The following is an 18,803-nucleotide window of genomic DNA, read 5'->3' on the forward strand; positions in this document are numbered from 1 at the left end:
GAACTGTGTCGCTGATTTGTTTAATACGTTTTACTGACATCTGATCGTTCGTATGGCATTTCCTTGAGCGTAGCTCCATCTAGTGGATGCATTGTAGATTGCGTCTTATAATGCGGTGTGTCCAATATATGAAAAAAATGACAAAATACGCCATTTATTGTAGGTGCGCCTCATAATCCAGTGCGCCTTTTCATGTGGTAAATACGGTAATATTAAAATTATAGTTTCATTCATTTGATGTTTAACTGTCAACTTTCTAAATCATTCTATTACCTGCACAACTGCATGAGGCCAGCAAGGCTCTGAAAGAATCCCACGTCCTTTCGATTCTTTAGATAATCCAGCATTTTCTGTCATAAGATCAGACAATTTTATTTGTAAGCCTTCACATTTAAAATGCAGCATATGCACAGGAGGGACGATAACAAACGGTACCAGTTGTACTGTCGAGTTTCCTCCATTGAGAATTGCAATGCCGAGTTTGAGAGTTGAGGCGACCATGGGACCCATCTCACCTGGTTCAAAAGAATCAAACACTCAAGGTCATGTACAAATTTGTACTGGATCTGGTTTGTTTCATTCATTCATTTCATTGAAGTACCATAACTTTTATTTAAGTAGACTGATGATTGTTTTTCATTTTTACGTTATTCATGTATTAAGACGAATACAAAGTAAAAAGCATTACCTTTGCTGGCGCTAATGGTCTGAAGTACCATCTCAGCAGCTCCGCGATCATGAAGCCTTTCCTGCTGGTATAACAGCTTCTGCTTTTCCATCTCCTTCTCCTATTCAAAAAAATGGAGGAATGGGAGATGTTTGAGTGGAAATGACAGACGAGTCAAACAAAGAAAACCTACTTCGAAACTTTTCACTTCCTCCCCGTCTTCATCTTCTTCATCATGGCAGCTCTGAGAAAGGGCAATGAAAGAAAAAACAAAAAAAACGAGTGAATAAACTGTGGGGAGTTGGTATCATTAACCACATTTAAAAAAATAATATTTGGCAGGGAACCTTGGCCATGATATCAGCATAAGCCATGTAGAGCTGATCTTCATCCAGTTTACTACAACAGTCAACATGTCCATTATTGAATTCTGAAATGCTAAAGAACAACAACAACAAAAACCCAGACATTCCGTGACATGCAACGTGAGTGTGACCCACCACTTGTCTGTCAGAGCTGTTCTACTGAAAAGCTGGATGAGCTGATGGAGTGGATCGATGCGTTTCATTCCCTCGACCTCTTCAAATGGCTCTTGGTCACTTGATTTCTAAAGCGCATTTTCAGCACCTGTTAATTCTACGACTTCCGAGCAATACATCGACATTTGCAATACTCGCTTATTCAACTGAAAAATAGAATAATAAGACAATTCATTCCCAGCTCCGTGTGTCCGTGACATACCGTATTGGCCGGAATATAAGACGGCCCTGATTATAAAACGACCCCCTCTTTTTCAAGACTCAAGTTTCAAAAAAGACTTTTTAAACGCCAAATTAATTTTTATACAGAAAATAATTACAGTACGTCTGAAACAAATGATTCTGAGAATATATTTGAGAGAAAAAGCATGTTATTTTGCCTCATTCAAATCTTAATATCTGAACATTTAAATATGTAAACTAAAGTGCAATCACATTTGTAAATGAATGGCTTCTGGTTTTTGAAATGTAAATTACATCATAACTTCTCCTCAGCTGCGGGTTAACCTGGCCGATCTTCGACCCACGTTTCTCCAGATTGTCACTACGTTTCTCCATTTTCTGTTAACTCTTCTATTATTTTCTTTTCTTTTCCTTCTTACCGCTATTTTTTATTTTTCTTCTTCATGCTACCGCTATTTTTATTTTTATTTTTATTCTTCGTGGCAGGGGTTCACTTTGGCCTGGGACATTCACTTCATTGATATCTGGCACCATCTAGCGTCGTGAATGGGTATAATGTCTAGACCCCGAATATAAGACGACCCCCCCCCCCCCCCACTTTTTTAGTCTCATTTCAATGCAAAAAACACTGTCTTATATTCGGGCCAATACGGTACTTTCATCAAGGATAAAGAATGATAGCACATTCACTTCACTGGCTCCCCATTCATTTTAGAATTATTTTTAAGATCCTCCTCTTTGTTTTCAAATCTCTGAATAATCTCGCGCCACCTTACCTCTCTGAGCTCATACGCCCCTACACCCCTGCCCGGCGCCTCAGGTCTGTGGACCAGTCTTTGCTAGACGTACCAAGAACTAAACTGAGGCTCAGAGGGGATCGAGCCTTTTCTGTTGCTAGTCCATCTCTCTGGAATGACCTCCCACTGAACATTCGGCAAGCCTCCTCGCTGCCCATCTTTAAAGCCCTCCTCAAAACTCACTTGTATTCTTTGGCGTTTGACTCAGCATGACTTAGATTTGCTATTGGTTTTACTGCTTGGTGCTTTCTACCGCCTTATTACTTATTACTTATTACTGATTCGTCTTACTGTTTATTGTATATGTTAAATCGCTCCATGTACAGCACTTTGTATGCAGCGATGGCTGTTTGAAAGTGCTCTATAAATACTGTTGACTTGACTTGACATTGTTTTGTGTCTTGTTGTCAATAAACTCATTTCATTTCTGTCAAATGACGGCATATACTGTACGTCTGCGTAATGGCACCTTTACATTAGTACAAGTCTTTCGATACAGTGAACCCTCATTCATCGCAGGGGTTACATTTCAAAAAGAACCCGCGATAGGTGAAACCTGTGAAGTAGTATTCAATACGCAAGGGAGCGCTTTCAGGGAAGATGCCTTTGAACATTGTCATTCATCCAGCTCATTATTTTCGAAAACGTTGCACTGCTGCTTCCTGACCAGGGTTCAACAACATGATATGCATAAATTAAAGAGAATTTGCTAAATCTGAACGCTCTTGTGCCTAAAACTGCAACTGTATGCCGTGTGAACTTACAGCAAGGTCCTCTATGAGTTTATCCTCAAAGAAGTGTTCTTCCGCCTCAATCCAGGATTTCTCATAGCCCTGGAGGAACAAGTTGACAGCCCGATGTCTAGATTGGAGGAGATCATTCATAGACTCAATCATTTGCATGTAGTATAGTAATGTAAATGATTAAAAAAAAAAGTACAGTGTGCGCTAGAGTGCAAAAAGTTGGCGATATTTGGCTTTTCTGTCAAATTTAAGGACGAGCCTAAAATGCATTCAAACCTTTCCAAGGGACTTTAATGTGAATCTGAATACAGATGTCCAACGATTTCATGTTTGAGTACTTTTTGTACAAGTTGCTGTTCTTTAACGATGAGCTTAACTGCAAAATTCACAAGGTGTTTGATCCTTGAATCAACCGATAAATCCGAGTTCAATTGGAGCATCACCAGTGCGTCCTTCTACTTAAATGTCCTACTTTCATAATATGATATCACTATAGCGTAAACTTTTTACATTTTGCATACGTTTCACCTGAAAGCCAAATATCCTTAACTTTTTGTAAGTTGTGCAATTTACCTGGGCAGATTGTAGAGAGGAGCCATCCTGAAGCAAGCAACTACAGCTCTCTTTCTCTGTTTGGACAGTAACTTGTGCCACACGGCCTTTTTACTGCGCTGAGGATGCTCAACCTGAAAGGACAACAAGACTCAGAGGCTTTACAGTTCATGTATGTGGGGGAAAAAAAGGGTGACCACAAAACTTGAATAGAAGACCTTTAGAAGAAATATAATATTTTCTATGGATCTTTTCGAATTATTATTATTGTATCTGTAATTCAGATTTCTTAATTTCACAATTGTATTTTTAGCAATAGCATAACAGGTAAACGTGATGATTTTGGAACCATAAAAGTGATATTACTGTGTATGTGTAAAATGTTTTATCTCCGACTTTAAGCAATAAATTTTATTCTAACTATAACCTGGTCCAAGTGGAAGAGGACATGAGCAATGTCCAGCACTCTTTCCACATTCTTCTCTGGGTCTAAGACGTTCCCGCAGTGATTCAGAATGTCTCTGTACAGGGCCCTTTGCCAGCGAATAGCAGGGTCCTGCAACTTGAAATGCACACAAACAAATGCAACATGACCGAAATCAGTTGACATCAAACCTTTGACACCATGTACCACCTGGAAATGCCTATCACCATAATGGCCGATATTAAAACAGAGAGGCGTAAAAACAAGACCAATTCCAATGAAGTTTGGTCATTATGTTTAACATAAATAAACACCGAATACTTGAGCAGTATTTTTTTTCAAGTTACAGGGGTGTCAAACTCTTTTTTTTTTGTCATGGGCCACATTGTTTCCCTTTGGAGGACCGTTATGAATTTTGGGAAACCATATAAATGTTTAATCACCTCCACATATTACATACACTGTGCACAAAAAAATGATGGTCCACTAGTTTTAAAATCAGAAGTCAAGAATAATGACTGCTATTGTGGATTACATATGACAACAATTTGAAATTTTGGTTCAGACTTTAGCAAGCATCATGGAACTTGACATGCTTGATTTGCTTTCGCGGGCCACATAAAATGGTGTGACGGGACAGATCTGGCCCCCGGGCCTTGACTTTGACACCTGTGTTCTAGAGTGTACTACTCTTCGTACTAGGTAATACCACATTTTGATATCCACTGTATATCATCCAAAGTGCATCCATCACATCCTCTGCTGTAAAGATTTGACAAACCTAATTTATGTGAATGACGTGTACCTTTCCTTGTAGATGGAGATTGTTTCGAATGACTTCGCGCACTTCATCCTCAGTGTCTTTCTGTAAAAATAACATGCGTCATAGCCTTTCAAATGACAAATCCAAGCACTGTATAATTTCAAAATTGATCACAGCAAAGGCATGGCTGCAGATATTTGTGATAACCTGTGTTTAATCCCCATTGTGATGAATTGTAAGCCATATTTAGGAAATGAATTACAATAGAAGCAGAAGATTTTAAAATAATAATAAAAAGGATTTACGAGTAATGTGAGGATAAAAGGTTTGGAAAATGGATGGATGGATGGTGGAAGCTGTTTTCCCTTTAATACCTGTGAGAATCGGCTCTTAGCTAGAGCAATGAGGTCTTGTTCACCAGGAACACAAACATTAAGTCCAACGGGCAGCAGTCGCTTCAGCGCTGCCACAATCAGACTGGTCTGCATTGAATATCGGTCTCCCTTTCTCCTCAACTTCTTCCTCTCCTGGTATGAGACTATGACCTAGAGAGGAGTTTGGCCACAGGAGGATAACAGACACAGACAATGAAAAAATACCTGTAGTTGATTATTTTGCCCCTATATGCCAAGAAATTATAAACCTTCAGAGACATCAGTGAATCTCTGTATATTAATTGGTTACTAAAAAATAAATTGGGTTATAAAAGTGGGATATCATACCTTTGACATTTTGCACTTGGAATCTGAGATGAGGAAGGACATGTTGTTGATTTCATTCTGAACCACAAAATTCTGTTCCTCTCTCTTGAAGTTCTGTATTAGGGAAAAGTGATTTTATCTTTTAAGGGAGGGGTGGGGCGATGCCCTATGTGAGGCCATGTTTTCACTGCCTTACATGAGACTTTGCCCAGAAGATAAAAACTTCAGCCACCATCTGGAACAACACTTCTGCCTCTGGATTCGACTCTTTCAGCCATGTGGCCCTGTCAGAATATTAAGAAATTTGATTACATTCAAATGCGATTTTAAGTCATGAAATCATGAGAAATGCTTGTACAGTGAAACTCCTCTACACCGAAACCGACATGGTCGAAATCCCCCCTAGTGTGAAAACATCTTCATGCATTAACACCATTCCCATTCTCCTGCCCCCAATACGACGAAAAAAAAACCCTGTTGCGTTATACGAAATCTTTTTCTCTGCTCTTGCCTCATGACAAGATTCACTACAACGAAGTCTAATCCGACAACGGCCTCTAGTGCTTCGTTCGGAAATGGCAACAGCAACCACCGCACTGGTCCAGGAAGTATTTGTTATTGTTAGTTTCAGACGCAGCACAAACGTTGCATTGCTAAAATGGCTACAAAACGGACCTTTGGATGTCAAGCAGCTAAGACAAGAAGAGCTCTGACGCTGTAAGAGAGTGTAAAAGTGATCAGAAGGAAAGACGGAGGAAGCAAAATAAAAGACATTATCCGAGAAATTGATGGAAGTGAAAGTGAATGCTGATCGTAAATTTCACAATTTCTTTCTACATTGACTATATGAAGTGTCAAATAAGTTAAATGCACGATTGGAATAAAAATAAAGAGTACACATACGTTTGTGTGTGAGTGTGTGTGTGTGTGTGATTACATCTGAGATCAAATTTGCTACAGTGAAAAACCCCCGTTTGTGAAAATTTCTTGCTGCAAACATGATTTCGTTATAGAGGAGTTTCACTGTAGTATATAAATATTACAGTAAATACAACTTAAAGTCAAGTCATTCATGTGTCAGAAACACCAAATACATTTTACCTGTTGTAGTCAACAAATCGGATGAGAAGGGGATAAAAGGCGTAGAGGTCTCTGACAAGGACTGAGAATTGGTCCATGATGAGAAGCTCAGTTTCTGAGATCTCACCCCTGCCCTCTGCCTTGCTTTGCTCCTCATCCATCAGCACAACTTCTGCTTTCTACATATTATGACAAAGAAAAAAAAGTCACAGACGAAAAATCGTTAACGTTGAACGTGACAGTCACCCTCGCGTACATTCAATGTAAATAAATTCAATTGAGAGCATTACATTGAACCCTTTCATGCACCCGATAACATGATAAGCTGTAGTAATCCTTGAAGGGGTTAAAATCAAAACAGCAAGCAGCGATGAACGGGTGTCCTTGCCAAATTTTTTCATGGCAACTCCTTGGGGTGGAAAAGGAAAAAAACCCACAAGCATCAAAGGAGTATGCTGTTGGCTATGAAAAAAATGAATAAATAAAAATAAATCAACAAAAATCAGGATAAGGCATTTTAAAGATTGTTGGTCGGGCAGAAAATTGTGATCTGTGCAACCACACTTAAAATGGCTGCTTTAATAAAAAATGGATGACTTTGTGAATAGGTTTTTGAGACTTTTTCGTGTGGTCCTGTAATGATAGACGTGTGCAAGATTTTACCATGAGGAGCTACTATGAGTGACTTTTTGTTTCGACTGTTAAAATGCATCATTTTTTTACCAGTATACCCGCGAACAAAAATAGTTGTTTTTTTACAATTTTTTTTATTCCATATGAAACCACAAAGCAGTACTCACTTTTCTAAGTTTCTTCATCAGAGGCAAAAAGTGGGTCTTGAGCAACTGGGATTTGGCCTTGCTGATGATTGGTTGAGAAAACACTGAAGGAAAAAGAGAGGGGTTATTTATCTAACAGTTTTGCGGAATCCAGCGGCGTATTCATGAGGATGGGTTTTTTGAACTAACAAAAATGTATTCATTCATCAGATATATTTAACAAGCAATTAATTAATTCTTTCAAATTGAAATAATGCAGAATTTTATTAGTGAAATAAACTATGTTATTTTTCATGTTTTTATGTGTGCTTCTCTTTTAATTATCGAATTAAACATTTGGTTAATTAATTTGACGTCAGTAAAACAAAATGTTTCCAAATGTTACATGTACATTAAACATGTTCAAATCCTTTTGATTTATAATTGCATGAGTAAGGCGGTGGCCGACTGGTTATTACGTCCACCTCGCAGGACAGAGGTCCAGGGTTTAAACGCGGCCGCTGTCCTTCCTGTGTGGAGTTTGCATGTTTTCCCAGTGCCTGCGTGGGTTTTCTCCGGGTACTCCAGTTCCCTCCCATATCCCAAAAATGCCTAGTGGAGTGCCGATTTTCCACCAGCTTTCTATAGACGTTATTTGCGTGACTCAAAATGCATGCGGATATAGCGCTGGTGTTGGTGAATTACATGTTGTTTATCAACGAAGTTCATTTGTAGAGAGGAGGGCAATTTCTCCGCCAAATATGTGCATATCAGCTTATTTGAATACGCGAGACGCAAAAGTTATGCAATGTTTGAATGAACTCGACCCTCGGGGTGTCATTCGGATTACCCGCTAGTCTTTTCATCCAGGCCCCCTCATCCACCCCTAAATTGTTGTAGATGATCTTCAAGATGTTTCCAAGTAATATGTTCATATGTTCGGAGGTCACAGATGTACAGCAGCTGTCGGCTCGGTCTGGGTTGTTCTCTAGCCCGTGTTCCCACCAATGAGACATGTAGCTGCACAAAACTGGTAAAATCACCTGCATGAATATAAACATTAAAAACCAGCTGGTTGTAGTTGTAGATGTCTTACTTGAGGTCGGTTGTCGGGAAAAAAATTGATGACATACTGTACCTCCACGACATGAGGCATTTGAGTATATTTCATGCCAGACTCTGCCACCTCAATGATTTCTTCCAGAGATCTGTCTAAATTTGGAATCAGCGGACAAACATCTTCGACCTGGCTTGGCAGACCAAGAGCTGCAATGCAAAGCAGATTATTCAAATATATACACACACAAATAATATTAACGCAAAAAGTACGTTTGATGCCACACTTAAAAGCACTCTTTAAAAAAAATAGACAGACAAAAAAAATGCCTGCTTTGTCACAACTGCTTGCATTCTTTACGCAACCAATACGTGTGTGTGTGTGTGTGTGTGTGTGTGTTTTCAGCAAAATTGTACCAGTTCTGTCTTTAGGTCTTTTGCTGTTGTAGATTGAGAAGTTGTTGAAATTGTTGATGTGAGGTTCAAGGAAGGCAACCGGGAAGGCTGTTGAGAAAGCAGCCAAACATTTTCCTAATGCTGGTCGATGTCTGGAAAAGACAAGTTTCAAATCGAAAATAGTGCATGATGTATCAATAATTTCCTAAAAAGTATGCAACTGTGGGTTATCAGAAAGAGTCCAACAAGAGCAGACAAATGACAGAGTTTTGTTACAATGGGTGCTTAATTACATATACAGCAAGGGGCTTCAATCCTGTTCCTCGAGGGCCGCTGTCCTACCTCGATTCCCATCTCTCCCTCCTGCACCACACCTGATTCAAATAATCAGAATCAATATCCAACCTCTTGCTGATTATCTGATCAGTTGAGTCAGGTATGTTGCAGGAGGGAGAAATGCAAAATAGGCAGGACAGTGGCCCTCGAGGAACAGGATTGACGCCCCCTGTTCGACAGCCTTGAAGGCTTGATATAAAATACCCGAACAAACTCAAAAAGGCAAGAGTTCTTTTCCTGCTCTATTGATTTGTTTCAATAAGCGAACAGAAATGAACATACTATGGTTGAAGGGATTATGACATACATACCTCTCAACATATATGCTTTCATTGGTTCCCAGAAAGTAAAGACTCTTGAGAATTCTGTAGCAGGAAACCTGGACCTCGTCGACTAATCAGAATCAAAAATACAAGATTTCAATTCATCAATTCACATTCATGGGTAATTCATTGTTTAAAAATTAATTGTAGAATTAATTTTCAAATTTCAAATTGACTCCCTTTATTGACTTTCACAAGTATAACTTGGCATATGCATGTACAGGTACAAAAAAAAACGTAGAGGAGCAAATCTGTGTCCCATTTGTATGAATAAAATACACGTTTAAAATTCAAACAAAGTTGAAAAAATGGATGTACGCACATATCAGATCTTCTCCAAAATTATTCTTTCCAATGTGTTCAAACAAGGAGGACAGGATCGGAAGCAAGCCAAAGGTAGTGTAGTTGATGATCTGAGGGACTCCTCTGGGTTGTTCTTTGCTGTGAGTAAATTGACCAATCTTCAAGTTCTCTTGAGTCTTCTCCAAAGCATCCGCTGCACTGTCAAAGTAGGACTGAAGTGCTGTCTTGACTGATTCCAAGCCTGTCTTCATCACTGTCCTGAACAGGATAGCATTGAATTAGTTTGTTGACTTTTGTGATCGATCATTGTATTGACAAAGATGTTTGATCCAAATCCAGAATATTCGTAAAGTCAAAGGAAGCAAATAAACTCTTACACAAGGGGAACATATGATAAGATTTGACTGTGAGTGGCAGAAAGGAAGTGCTTATGACACATTTGTGATATATAGGCTACATAGTTTTCTCTTCTTTTTGCAGTTATTTTAACACCAGTTCATATATATGGTACAGTGCCTTGTATTGTTAAGTGAGATACTAAGTACGAACACAATTTCATAATCAACTTTTTTTTCCCCATTACCTGGCATCCAGACTTTGCCCCAGTATCTGCAAGCAATTTACGATGGATGTGGCATTATTACCTAAGAGAGGAAATGAGAAATCCGAAAAAAATGAAAGCAAAGGAAGGGAAAAAAAAGAAGAAAACGTCAAATAATTTGACATGACAGCCACAGAGCACAAATCAGAAATGTAAGCTGTTGAGGAGTGGGGGATGGTGGGAGCAAAAGAAATATCTTCCGTCATATACATTAAATAAAATATATCTATTTCACGGCAAGGCATACCTTTTAGCGCTAAGAAAAAAATATGTTTTAAACAACAGTAAATTAACTCATTCAGGAAAAGCCAATTCTAGACCAAGTTTAAAAACGTCTTTGGGAGTGAATGAGTTAATAAGGTACAAATATGTACAATGATTTCAGTTCTTTCTACTTTTAAAGGTATTACCTAAAGACCTATCTACCTTGTTTCTACGTCCCATGAGCCTTTGCGTAGGCGAAATAGGTGTGCGACTTCCTGTATAGCGAAACCAGCGTTTTTTTGTTTTTTGGCTTTGTTTAACTGCGGTCTCTCCCTCACATAAAAACATTACCTGATGTTATGGTGGCTCTTGGCAGATCTCTTCCAGTGGTTTGTTCCATTGCATGCTGATTAGCAAAAAGTTCAATAAAAGTGTTGCGATGTGCTTTGTCCACAAAATGAAGCAGCACAAGTACAATATTGTAGGTCTTTTCAAACGAGTGTCAGACTAATTTGTTCGCATTGCTCATTCTGTGTAGTCACTGGAAGCTTTAGCAAGTCAAAACAACACTCTCTCGTCATCTGGGCAGCCTGTTGTTCAAAGCATTGCTCTGTAGTCACAAATTCAATTGTGTCTGCTTATTAGGACAACTACCAACACCGCAAAAAGTTCCCACACCGTGCAAGATATTTCTCAATGCAATCGGGGCTTCTGATTACTTTCAAAAGGGGGTGAGAAAAAATAAAATAAACCGCTCTGTGAAACAAAACCTGCTGCAACACATTTATCTAAAGTCTCTTTCCGGAAGTCACACAATAATTCGTTTTTCCACGAGAGCCCTCAGGAATAAGGTGGGTAGACATCTTGAAGTTTACACAGAATCAAAAAAAGTAGGCGATGATGAAGCCCTCTTGGCTCGATCATCCATGCATCTGCATATTCTGATAGGAGTCAAGATGGCAGCTCATGACGATAGGTGAGGGTGAGAATGTAGATCAACTGGTAAAACGATTCACCGTGACAGGATCCACCATGACAGACCGAAAAGGAATCCGCCCCATTCGTTGCACACACCCATGAACGAAACAGATCCATCATAATGCCCAAGCCACACCATTCCAATTAGCCAGCTTGTCTTTCTCAATGATATCCAAAACTTTTTAAAGAGACAGACAGACAATGCCTTCTCTTGGCACCTTCTGGAACGTTGAAAATTAACTCATTCAGTACCAGCCAATTCTGGACCAACTCTGAAAAGACGTTTAAAAACGTCTTTGGGAGTGAATGAGTTAAGACCTGAAGATTTTTTTTTTTAAGCATAACAAATGCAATAAAACACAATAATGTGTAGTAAAAGGTTCTCATTACATCACGTCTCTTTAAACACATAATGTATATGCGCCCACACACATGCATACACACAGCTTGGTGTATGATATCACTCTGTTACTGTTTGTTATAAATGCTTTCCACACTCATTAATCAAATTATACTGATTTCATGCAAATCCAAATATAGCTCTGGCTTTTTTTTTTAAACAAAGAGGGGTGGGGTTGGATGGGACTTTGAGCTTGTGATCAGAAGTGCAAGCAATAGCTATAAACCATTCTTACCAAATAAGGATATCCTATTTCTGACAAGTACTCCCAGTTTGCAGAAAAGACTAGAAAAAAATAATAATTGAGGAAGAAGAGGCAGGGAAGGAAGAAGAAAAAAAAATTAAAAAACAGTCCTGAGACACCCGAGAGGTAAAAAAGACAAAGGAGAATGAGAATCAAATTCCTTGGACAAACAATTGCTTTTTCCAACATTCAGACAATGTCTAGTTGACATTTCAAGTAGCAGTATGGAAATTTGGCAAATCCTGTCACTGCTATCATTCCAGGAATTGTTTGTCACAATTACCTTGTTACCATCTCTTTCTCCTTGTTGGAGGCATGGCCACCACTGCTTAGGGGATGAATGGACGTGGATAAGAAGTACAGCCGATGGTTCTTGAAGTACTGATCAACCAATGGCAAGACGACCTGTGGATTAAATTTACAATTGGTAGAAATGTGTGTGTGTGTGTTGGAGGGGGGACTCCGAGGCTCTACTACCATCGTGAGTAAACCTTTTTCTTTTTCTTTTTATTTTTCTGGGTTGTTGAATGAAATACTTCTGAATTCTGACCTTTCCAAAGAACTTCATTTGCTGTTCATGAGGACTCTTTACTCCCTTTTGTCTTGTTTCGATGTCTAGAGAGAGAATCAAAGACTAATATGGGTACATGTCGTCTTGTATTCACATTTTTTTTCCCCCCCATCGGCTCATCTTTTACAATGTACAACTTTGTGAACTCGTCGAAAACTGAATGAAGCAGAAGGATGAGGCTTTTGGCTTTTGTCAATTAGGATGGAAGGGTCTCACCAAACTTCATCGTGAGCTCATGGGCCTGGTCGACATATTTAATGAGCTGCTGAAGGAAGGTGTAGGCAAATCGTTTCTCGATGGCTGGTGAGTCCAACTCCTGTGACTTCACACCTCTGAAAACAATAAACTAAGTCTCAAGACAGGTATATATATATATTTTTTGTCATGAATTTTAGCAGAAGCATAAAATGCGACCAGCTCTACGTCGGCACAGTACATAAGGCAAATACTCTATTCTTTGGTTTTATATTTTACATCAATATTGTGATGATGACGATGGCTTCAAAACTGATTTGTTTGGTTCAGCTTGAATTTATTTTCACTAATTTCTTTATTATTTATTGAGCTATTACGACTCTACCATAAGAAAGATACTGGCCAAAAATGGTATCGATGGGAGAGTTCCCAGGTGAAAATCACTGCTGTCCAAAAAGACCACAAATGCTCGTCCTCACATTTGCCAAAGGACATCTTGATGATCCTCAAGACTTGGAAAAACATTTGGTGGACCGATGAGTCTTTATTTTTTGGGAGATGTGCGGACATCTGATGTAAAAATGACACAGTTTTCAATTAAAAAGAACATGATGCTAACAGTGAAGCAAGGTGGTGTCAATGTGATGGTCTGGGGCTGCTTTGCTGCCTCAGGACCAAGACAATTTACTGTGATTGATGGGATGATGAGTTCTCCTGTCCACCAGAAAATCCTGAAGGTAGCTTAGGATTTTTTTGGGAGTCTTATTGAATTGGCATTTCAAAACTGCATTTTGAATAATAAATCCGGAGAAGGGGTTTGGAGATTAATAATACCAACTTTCACATGTGGGTATGAAGATATTTCCTACCTTGACACAATGTAACCATTGATCTGGAGGAACTTCAGGACATCTTGCGCTTTTTGTCTGTCTTTTAATTTCTCTTTGGCAGTCAGTGTATCAAAGGGCACCAATAAGGGGTGATTTCCTCCACCTGGAATACAGAGACAAGAAATAAGATAACAAGCACTCTAATGTATCTGTGAAAATATATGAGCTTGGCAGAATACATCAAATTGAAACTTATTCACACTATTTTCAAAACCACACCTTTGGCTTCGAGCTCAATTTTCTTTTTCCTGGCCCAGATGTTGTGATAGTTCTCTGCAAGCAGCTCCGCCATTGACTGCAAAACACAGCATTGGACTGTTGTATTGCATAGGTACCATCATTCTTCAATTCTCATAACAAATTGAGTAGTTTATTGGTATCAGCGTGCACTTATGTCATGTTTAAAAAAAAAAGAAAAAAGTTAAGTGTACCTGTGTGTCTCTGGACAGAGTAACATTGCTCATATCAATGGGTCTCGGATTGAAAGACTGAGCTCCTTCAAAGGACAGCTGAGGAACAAAAGATGATTATTTTGGTATTAAAACAGCTTTTCTTAATTCATCTAGTTTCTGAACTTTCTTATCCTGTTCAAGGTCGCAGGACGTTGGAGCCTATCCAACATGTCTTGGGGCGAAATCCAGACAACACTCTGGTCAACAGTCAATCACAGGCAACTGTTCTAAAGGCTCACATTATTTTGAATAACACATCCGGTTGACAGATTTTTTTGTGAGTGTTTTATTGTTCTTGAAGCCACATGAAGCAATCAGTCAGAGAAAGATATTTTTTCTTTCACAGAGCATCGAACAGGCTCAGCGATTGTTAGCATATGTGTTTATTTGGTTGTTTCAAGTAGTCGATCCTCAATTCTTTATGTGAAGCTCAATAGGGGGGTGGAGATGACAAATCTATTGGACCAACGTGTGACCAGCATGTTGAAGTCACCAATATTGAATCTGGAGAGCCCGCTGAAACACTGGCAATTGTTGTTGTTGCAATTGTTGTCTCCAGCAAGGAGCCATTTTGGGGTCGACATATTACCGTAATGACCATACAGAAGGCGACCGGATTTTAAGGCGCTGTGAGCTTTGAAGAAAATGGAAGACTTTTAGGTGCGCCTTTTAGTGCGGAAAATACGGTAAGAAAAAAAAAGCAAAGTAAGAAGTCCCCTCAAAATGTGAAAAAGGATTAAACACCCAAGTAATGGCTGAATGGAAACCATGCAAGGCGCAAAATATGATGACTATGCACGTTGGCGCTGGGTATGTAATAGTATTGTTGGATGTACTATTTTGTCTAACATACTACACAAGCTATAAATGTCCTGGAAACGTTCAGAAAATGTGTACCTGGCTGACAAGCGATATCCTCCTAGATTTGCCTGCAGGGTCACTCTCTCGTATCCTGTTGATACTCCACCCCCAGGAAAGCATGGTCTTGAGAGACTCTCTGATTGGCCAACAATAGAATTCTTTATCCTAAAGCAAATAAACCAACACGAGACCAGATCAGGTTTTCTCTAAATACAGAAATATGGAGCGATTCCACCTTGAAAATTATTTTCATGTGACATCCTGTGTTGACACTTAAATTGACTTTTGAAGCCTTTTCCGGCCATTCTACAACTATTTTTCAGACAAAAGCACTTTTATATTCAGCATCCATTGACTCATACTCCAAAATTGAAAAACCTGGTACACACTATACAAAACCCAAACTCCACGTTATTAGATTAGTGTTCAGTCTGACTATATACAGTATTTCTGAGCTGACATGTTGACAGTGTTATTATCAAATGGTAAACCACAATAACGAATGCGTGCTATATTATCGAGTCGATCAACATCATGGGTACACACGGTGTGAACATATGATTTCCAATATCATTGTACACCGTTTTTGCACACTTTGGTCATTAAAAAAAATAATAAAATGGACGCGGAGGCAGATGTGCATTACCTTATCAGAGAGTGCTTTGAAAGGCTTCAATAAATTGTGCCGCCTGGTTATTTCACATGTGTTTTCCCCATATGACCAGCCATTGGAAAACTGGAAGGAAAAAAATGTGGGGTGGGAGGGGGGATATGCCAAATCATCTAAACATTTACTTAATTTAATTATAAGGAATATGAATGTAATTATATTTACCTTTTCCAAACACCACTTCTCATGGTTATGCTCTGCATATCTGGCTATGAAACTGTCTAATTTTTCCGGGACAGACACACTATGAAAGACAAAACAAGAGCAATCGTTGGAATAAAACTTAGGAACTTGTTTGGAAAGTGTTTTAGATGTGAGTATGAGAACCTTTCGGCATTGTGCATGAGCACATTTCAGTCGTGTTGATGACAAAACAACATTTCACTCATGTGTACTGTCCATGAGCGCACTTTAGTGGTGTTAATGAGCAACAGAAATTTCACGAGTGTGTCTCGCAACATTTCAGTCGTAAGCGTGAGAATTGTGTCCCTAACGGCCCCTCATATGCGACAGTCATTCAAAACGATGAATAGAAATACAAAATATAGATACTTGGCAGTGTCTGCAGGCTGTGGAGTGAAGTTTCCTTCAGAATCCATCGACGATTGTTTGTCCATCATGGCCATGTATTTCGACTCCATATAATCTGGAGGAAGAGCTCCCCCCACTGCGCTAAGGCATGACAACGCAACCTTAAACAGCTCCTGGTCATATGGCTGAACAAACAAAGACACACACGTATCATCATTTAAATGACTTTTATGTTAGTTTGATTCACGTCCATGCTTTTGGTCGAGTCCTGTAGCATGGAGCAATATACTCTTTAATAGAATATTTCAGAAAGCTGATCAATTTTAGCACATAGTCCTTCACAATGACAACCCTCAAGGCAAATAATGCATCTGTGGCATGAAATCATATAGTTTCTTTGTCAAAAACAAGACTCTTGATGATTATTCCTCACCCCCTAACACCTTGACCGACGATTCTGCTGTGAACAGAGTGAAGCCAGCCAGGTGCAAAACCGAGTGAGGAGTTGCGGCTGCCTGCCCGCCCGCCTTCCTGTCCACTAGCCGTTTGTCCCATGTGGTCTCCTTCAAAAGTAACCAGTTTTTTTTTCTTCCGTCTCCCTGCGCCAGGGCAACGTAATTGTCCAGCTATGTCCAATTCTAAGTCTAATCCTTCAAAACGACGATATTCAAGTTTTGAAAGTCCGTGTAAACGTGCTAAAACTCGGTCAAGAGCCCGGGGTTACCCGCGTTCTAACCCAAATACTACATTTCTGCTTACCTTTTGTGAGAGAGCATCAAATATCCCCCAGAATAATTTCCTCGAAAGGTGAAGTTCTTCATCAGACGAGGCACCAAAACCGCCCCAACCTCCGGTCAGGCAGTAGTACTTCCAGCAACGCTCAAAGTGATTGGTCAAAAGCTATTGGAAAAAAAATTAAAAATATGTATATTAGAGCTGTCAAACGATTAAAATATTTAATCTAATTAAAAATGGAACTGTCATAATTAACTCAAATGAACTAAAAAATTAATCGTGATTACTCACACATTCTTTATTGTTTCTGAATTTCCTTTTCCTTTTTTTGTCCTATTTTCCCCCATTTTAATGCTCTCATCAACATGGAATCATGAATCCGTTTTCTATGTGCCAAATGCAAATATTTACTGAAATAACAATTTCGATTTTCAATTTTACATGAACATTTTTCACTTGGTGCAGTTATTCACACATAATCTCTCACACAATATTACTGTCCATCAATAATGGTGAAAAAAATATTTTGTCACACAACAGCTGCTTTAACAGCTTTTTTAATGAAATCAAAACAGAGCAATATAACATTATAAAGTGCACATCTAAGGTACACGAGTACTCGGCCTATAGTGGATTTAAACCATGGTTGCATACTTCGTTTTTCTCAAGTTTGCTTTCAACACAGCAGTCTGTTTCTGTATGTTTGTTGAAGAATAACGAGACACCGGACACCAGTGTTCATTATGTGCCGCTGTATTCGAAACTGCCGGCCGTACAAACAAGCACACGCACGCCCGTGCTGCAGTGGCAAACCATTCTGAAAGGGTGGCGGGGGGGGGGGTTCACTCCCCCTAACACAGTCAGGCTATCTTGATTGTGTTGGTCCTTCTTGCGCGGAAGTCTTTCTACGGTTTTGTGTAGACCTAATTTCGAATGACAACACTGGAGACGTTTTACTTTCGCTCGGTCGCTACCACTGTAGCGCACTGTCACTGTCAGACGAACACAGAGATGCTCCACCCGCTCTATTTATATGGACACGGAACGCTGTAACCTTCCACACAAAATAGTTCCAAACAAGTAACAATCGCGTCAGTGGCATACATCGTATACCTGTATGATACAGAGAGAGAGAGAAGAACATATAACTTTGGTCTTGTCAGTGGAGCAATATGGCAACTATTTAAAAGTAAACTTTCCATTCATAAACTCTAAGTATCTGTTTTCGGTGTCTCGCGCTGCCGTGCCTGGCAAAAGGGACATGGGCGTGGACTTCTGCAGCGCGCTTGTTTTGTTTCTGGTGTATTTATAGAGCAACGTAACATCCGCTTGTGACGTGTGCCGCGTTAATCTCGCGAGAAAAAAATTTAATCCCGTTAAAATTCATTTGAATTAATGCCAATAAAAACGCGCTAAACTGACAGCTCTAATATATATGTAACCCAGCCTTGATAAGACTGTTATTTTATTGTTAGTTTCTGTAGGGTGATATTCGTTTGTGATACTGTTGTTTCCGAGGGATATGAACGCACCGCAGCGCTTGAAGCGAGGGCCCGTTAGAGAGAGAGAGAGAGAGAGAGAGAGAGAGAGAGAGAGAGAGAGAGAGAGAGAGAGAGAGAGAGAGAGAGAGAGAGAGAGAGAGAGAGAGAGAGAGAGAGAGAGAGAACATTCTCGCACTTTCCCAGGCGGGTCGAAACGAAGAACGATAAAAGAAAACTTGTCCTTGATCCTCTACCTGTACAATATAGTAAAGTTAAATCCTGTGGCAATCTTTTTTTTCTTTCCAAGTGAAAGGAAGGGTTTAGAAGAGATAACGTTCCTGGTGAGTGTTTTTATGTTGAATATGTCCG

At 39.4% G+C, this 18,803-nt stretch overlaps 1 protein-coding gene across 4 annotated transcripts in view; it reads right to left on the bottom strand.

The window, feature by feature from the left end:
- Positions 1 to 18,803, bottom strand: part of ryr2a (ryanodine receptor 2a (cardiac)) — a 98,766-nt gene that overhangs the window by 25,441 nt on the left and 54,522 nt on the right. For 2 of the 4 annotated variants that reach the window (XM_052070953.1, XM_052070951.1), the window contains exons 55-87: positions 16,978 to 17,118; positions 16,240 to 16,403; positions 15,853 to 15,931; positions 15,664 to 15,753; positions 15,054 to 15,182; positions 14,136 to 14,213; positions 13,924 to 13,999; positions 13,684 to 13,807; positions 12,836 to 12,951; positions 12,599 to 12,663; positions 12,332 to 12,453; positions 12,040 to 12,089; positions 10,205 to 10,265; positions 9,641 to 9,879; positions 9,307 to 9,388; positions 8,681 to 8,811; positions 8,346 to 8,473; positions 8,058 to 8,250; positions 7,250 to 7,332; positions 6,471 to 6,628; positions 5,566 to 5,653; positions 5,391 to 5,483; positions 5,043 to 5,213; positions 4,711 to 4,770; positions 3,909 to 4,043; positions 3,503 to 3,615; positions 2,951 to 3,047; positions 1,168 to 1,274; positions 1,015 to 1,066; positions 861 to 911; positions 689 to 788; positions 436 to 515; positions 274 to 350 (exon numbers count right to left, since the gene is read on the bottom strand). In XM_052070953.1, the coding sequence (XP_051926913.1) occupies positions 274 to 350; positions 436 to 515; positions 689 to 788; positions 861 to 911; positions 1,015 to 1,066; positions 1,168 to 1,274; positions 2,951 to 3,047; positions 3,503 to 3,615; positions 3,909 to 4,043; positions 4,711 to 4,770; positions 5,043 to 5,213; positions 5,391 to 5,483; positions 5,566 to 5,653; positions 6,471 to 6,628; positions 7,250 to 7,332; positions 8,058 to 8,250; positions 8,346 to 8,473; positions 8,681 to 8,811; positions 9,307 to 9,388; positions 9,641 to 9,879; positions 10,205 to 10,265; positions 12,040 to 12,089; positions 12,332 to 12,453; positions 12,599 to 12,663; positions 12,836 to 12,951; positions 13,684 to 13,807; positions 13,924 to 13,999; positions 14,136 to 14,213; positions 15,054 to 15,182; positions 15,664 to 15,753; positions 15,853 to 15,931; positions 16,240 to 16,403; positions 16,978 to 17,118 (3,533 nt within the window). Of the gene's footprint in view, positions 1 to 273; positions 351 to 435; positions 516 to 688; positions 789 to 860; positions 912 to 1,014; positions 1,106 to 1,167; positions 1,275 to 2,950; positions 3,048 to 3,502; positions 3,616 to 3,908; positions 4,044 to 4,710; positions 4,771 to 5,042; positions 5,214 to 5,390; positions 5,484 to 5,565; positions 5,654 to 6,470; positions 6,629 to 7,249; positions 7,333 to 8,057; positions 8,251 to 8,345; positions 8,474 to 8,680; positions 8,812 to 9,306; positions 9,389 to 9,640; positions 9,880 to 10,204; positions 10,266 to 12,039; positions 12,090 to 12,331; positions 12,454 to 12,598; positions 12,664 to 12,835; positions 12,952 to 13,683; positions 13,808 to 13,923; positions 14,000 to 14,135; positions 14,214 to 15,053; positions 15,183 to 15,663; positions 15,754 to 15,852; positions 15,932 to 16,239; positions 16,404 to 16,977; positions 17,119 to 18,803 lie in introns of all 4 variants that reach the window. The other 2 variants (XM_052070952.1, XM_052070950.1) reach the window with 1 other exon arrangement.

This window comes from Hippocampus zosterae, chromosome 7 (genome assembly GCF_025434085.1).
Source record: "Hippocampus zosterae strain Florida chromosome 7, ASM2543408v3, whole genome shotgun sequence".
In the NCBI taxonomy this organism is placed as follows: domain Eukaryota; kingdom Metazoa; phylum Chordata; class Actinopteri; order Syngnathiformes; family Syngnathidae; genus Hippocampus; species Hippocampus zosterae.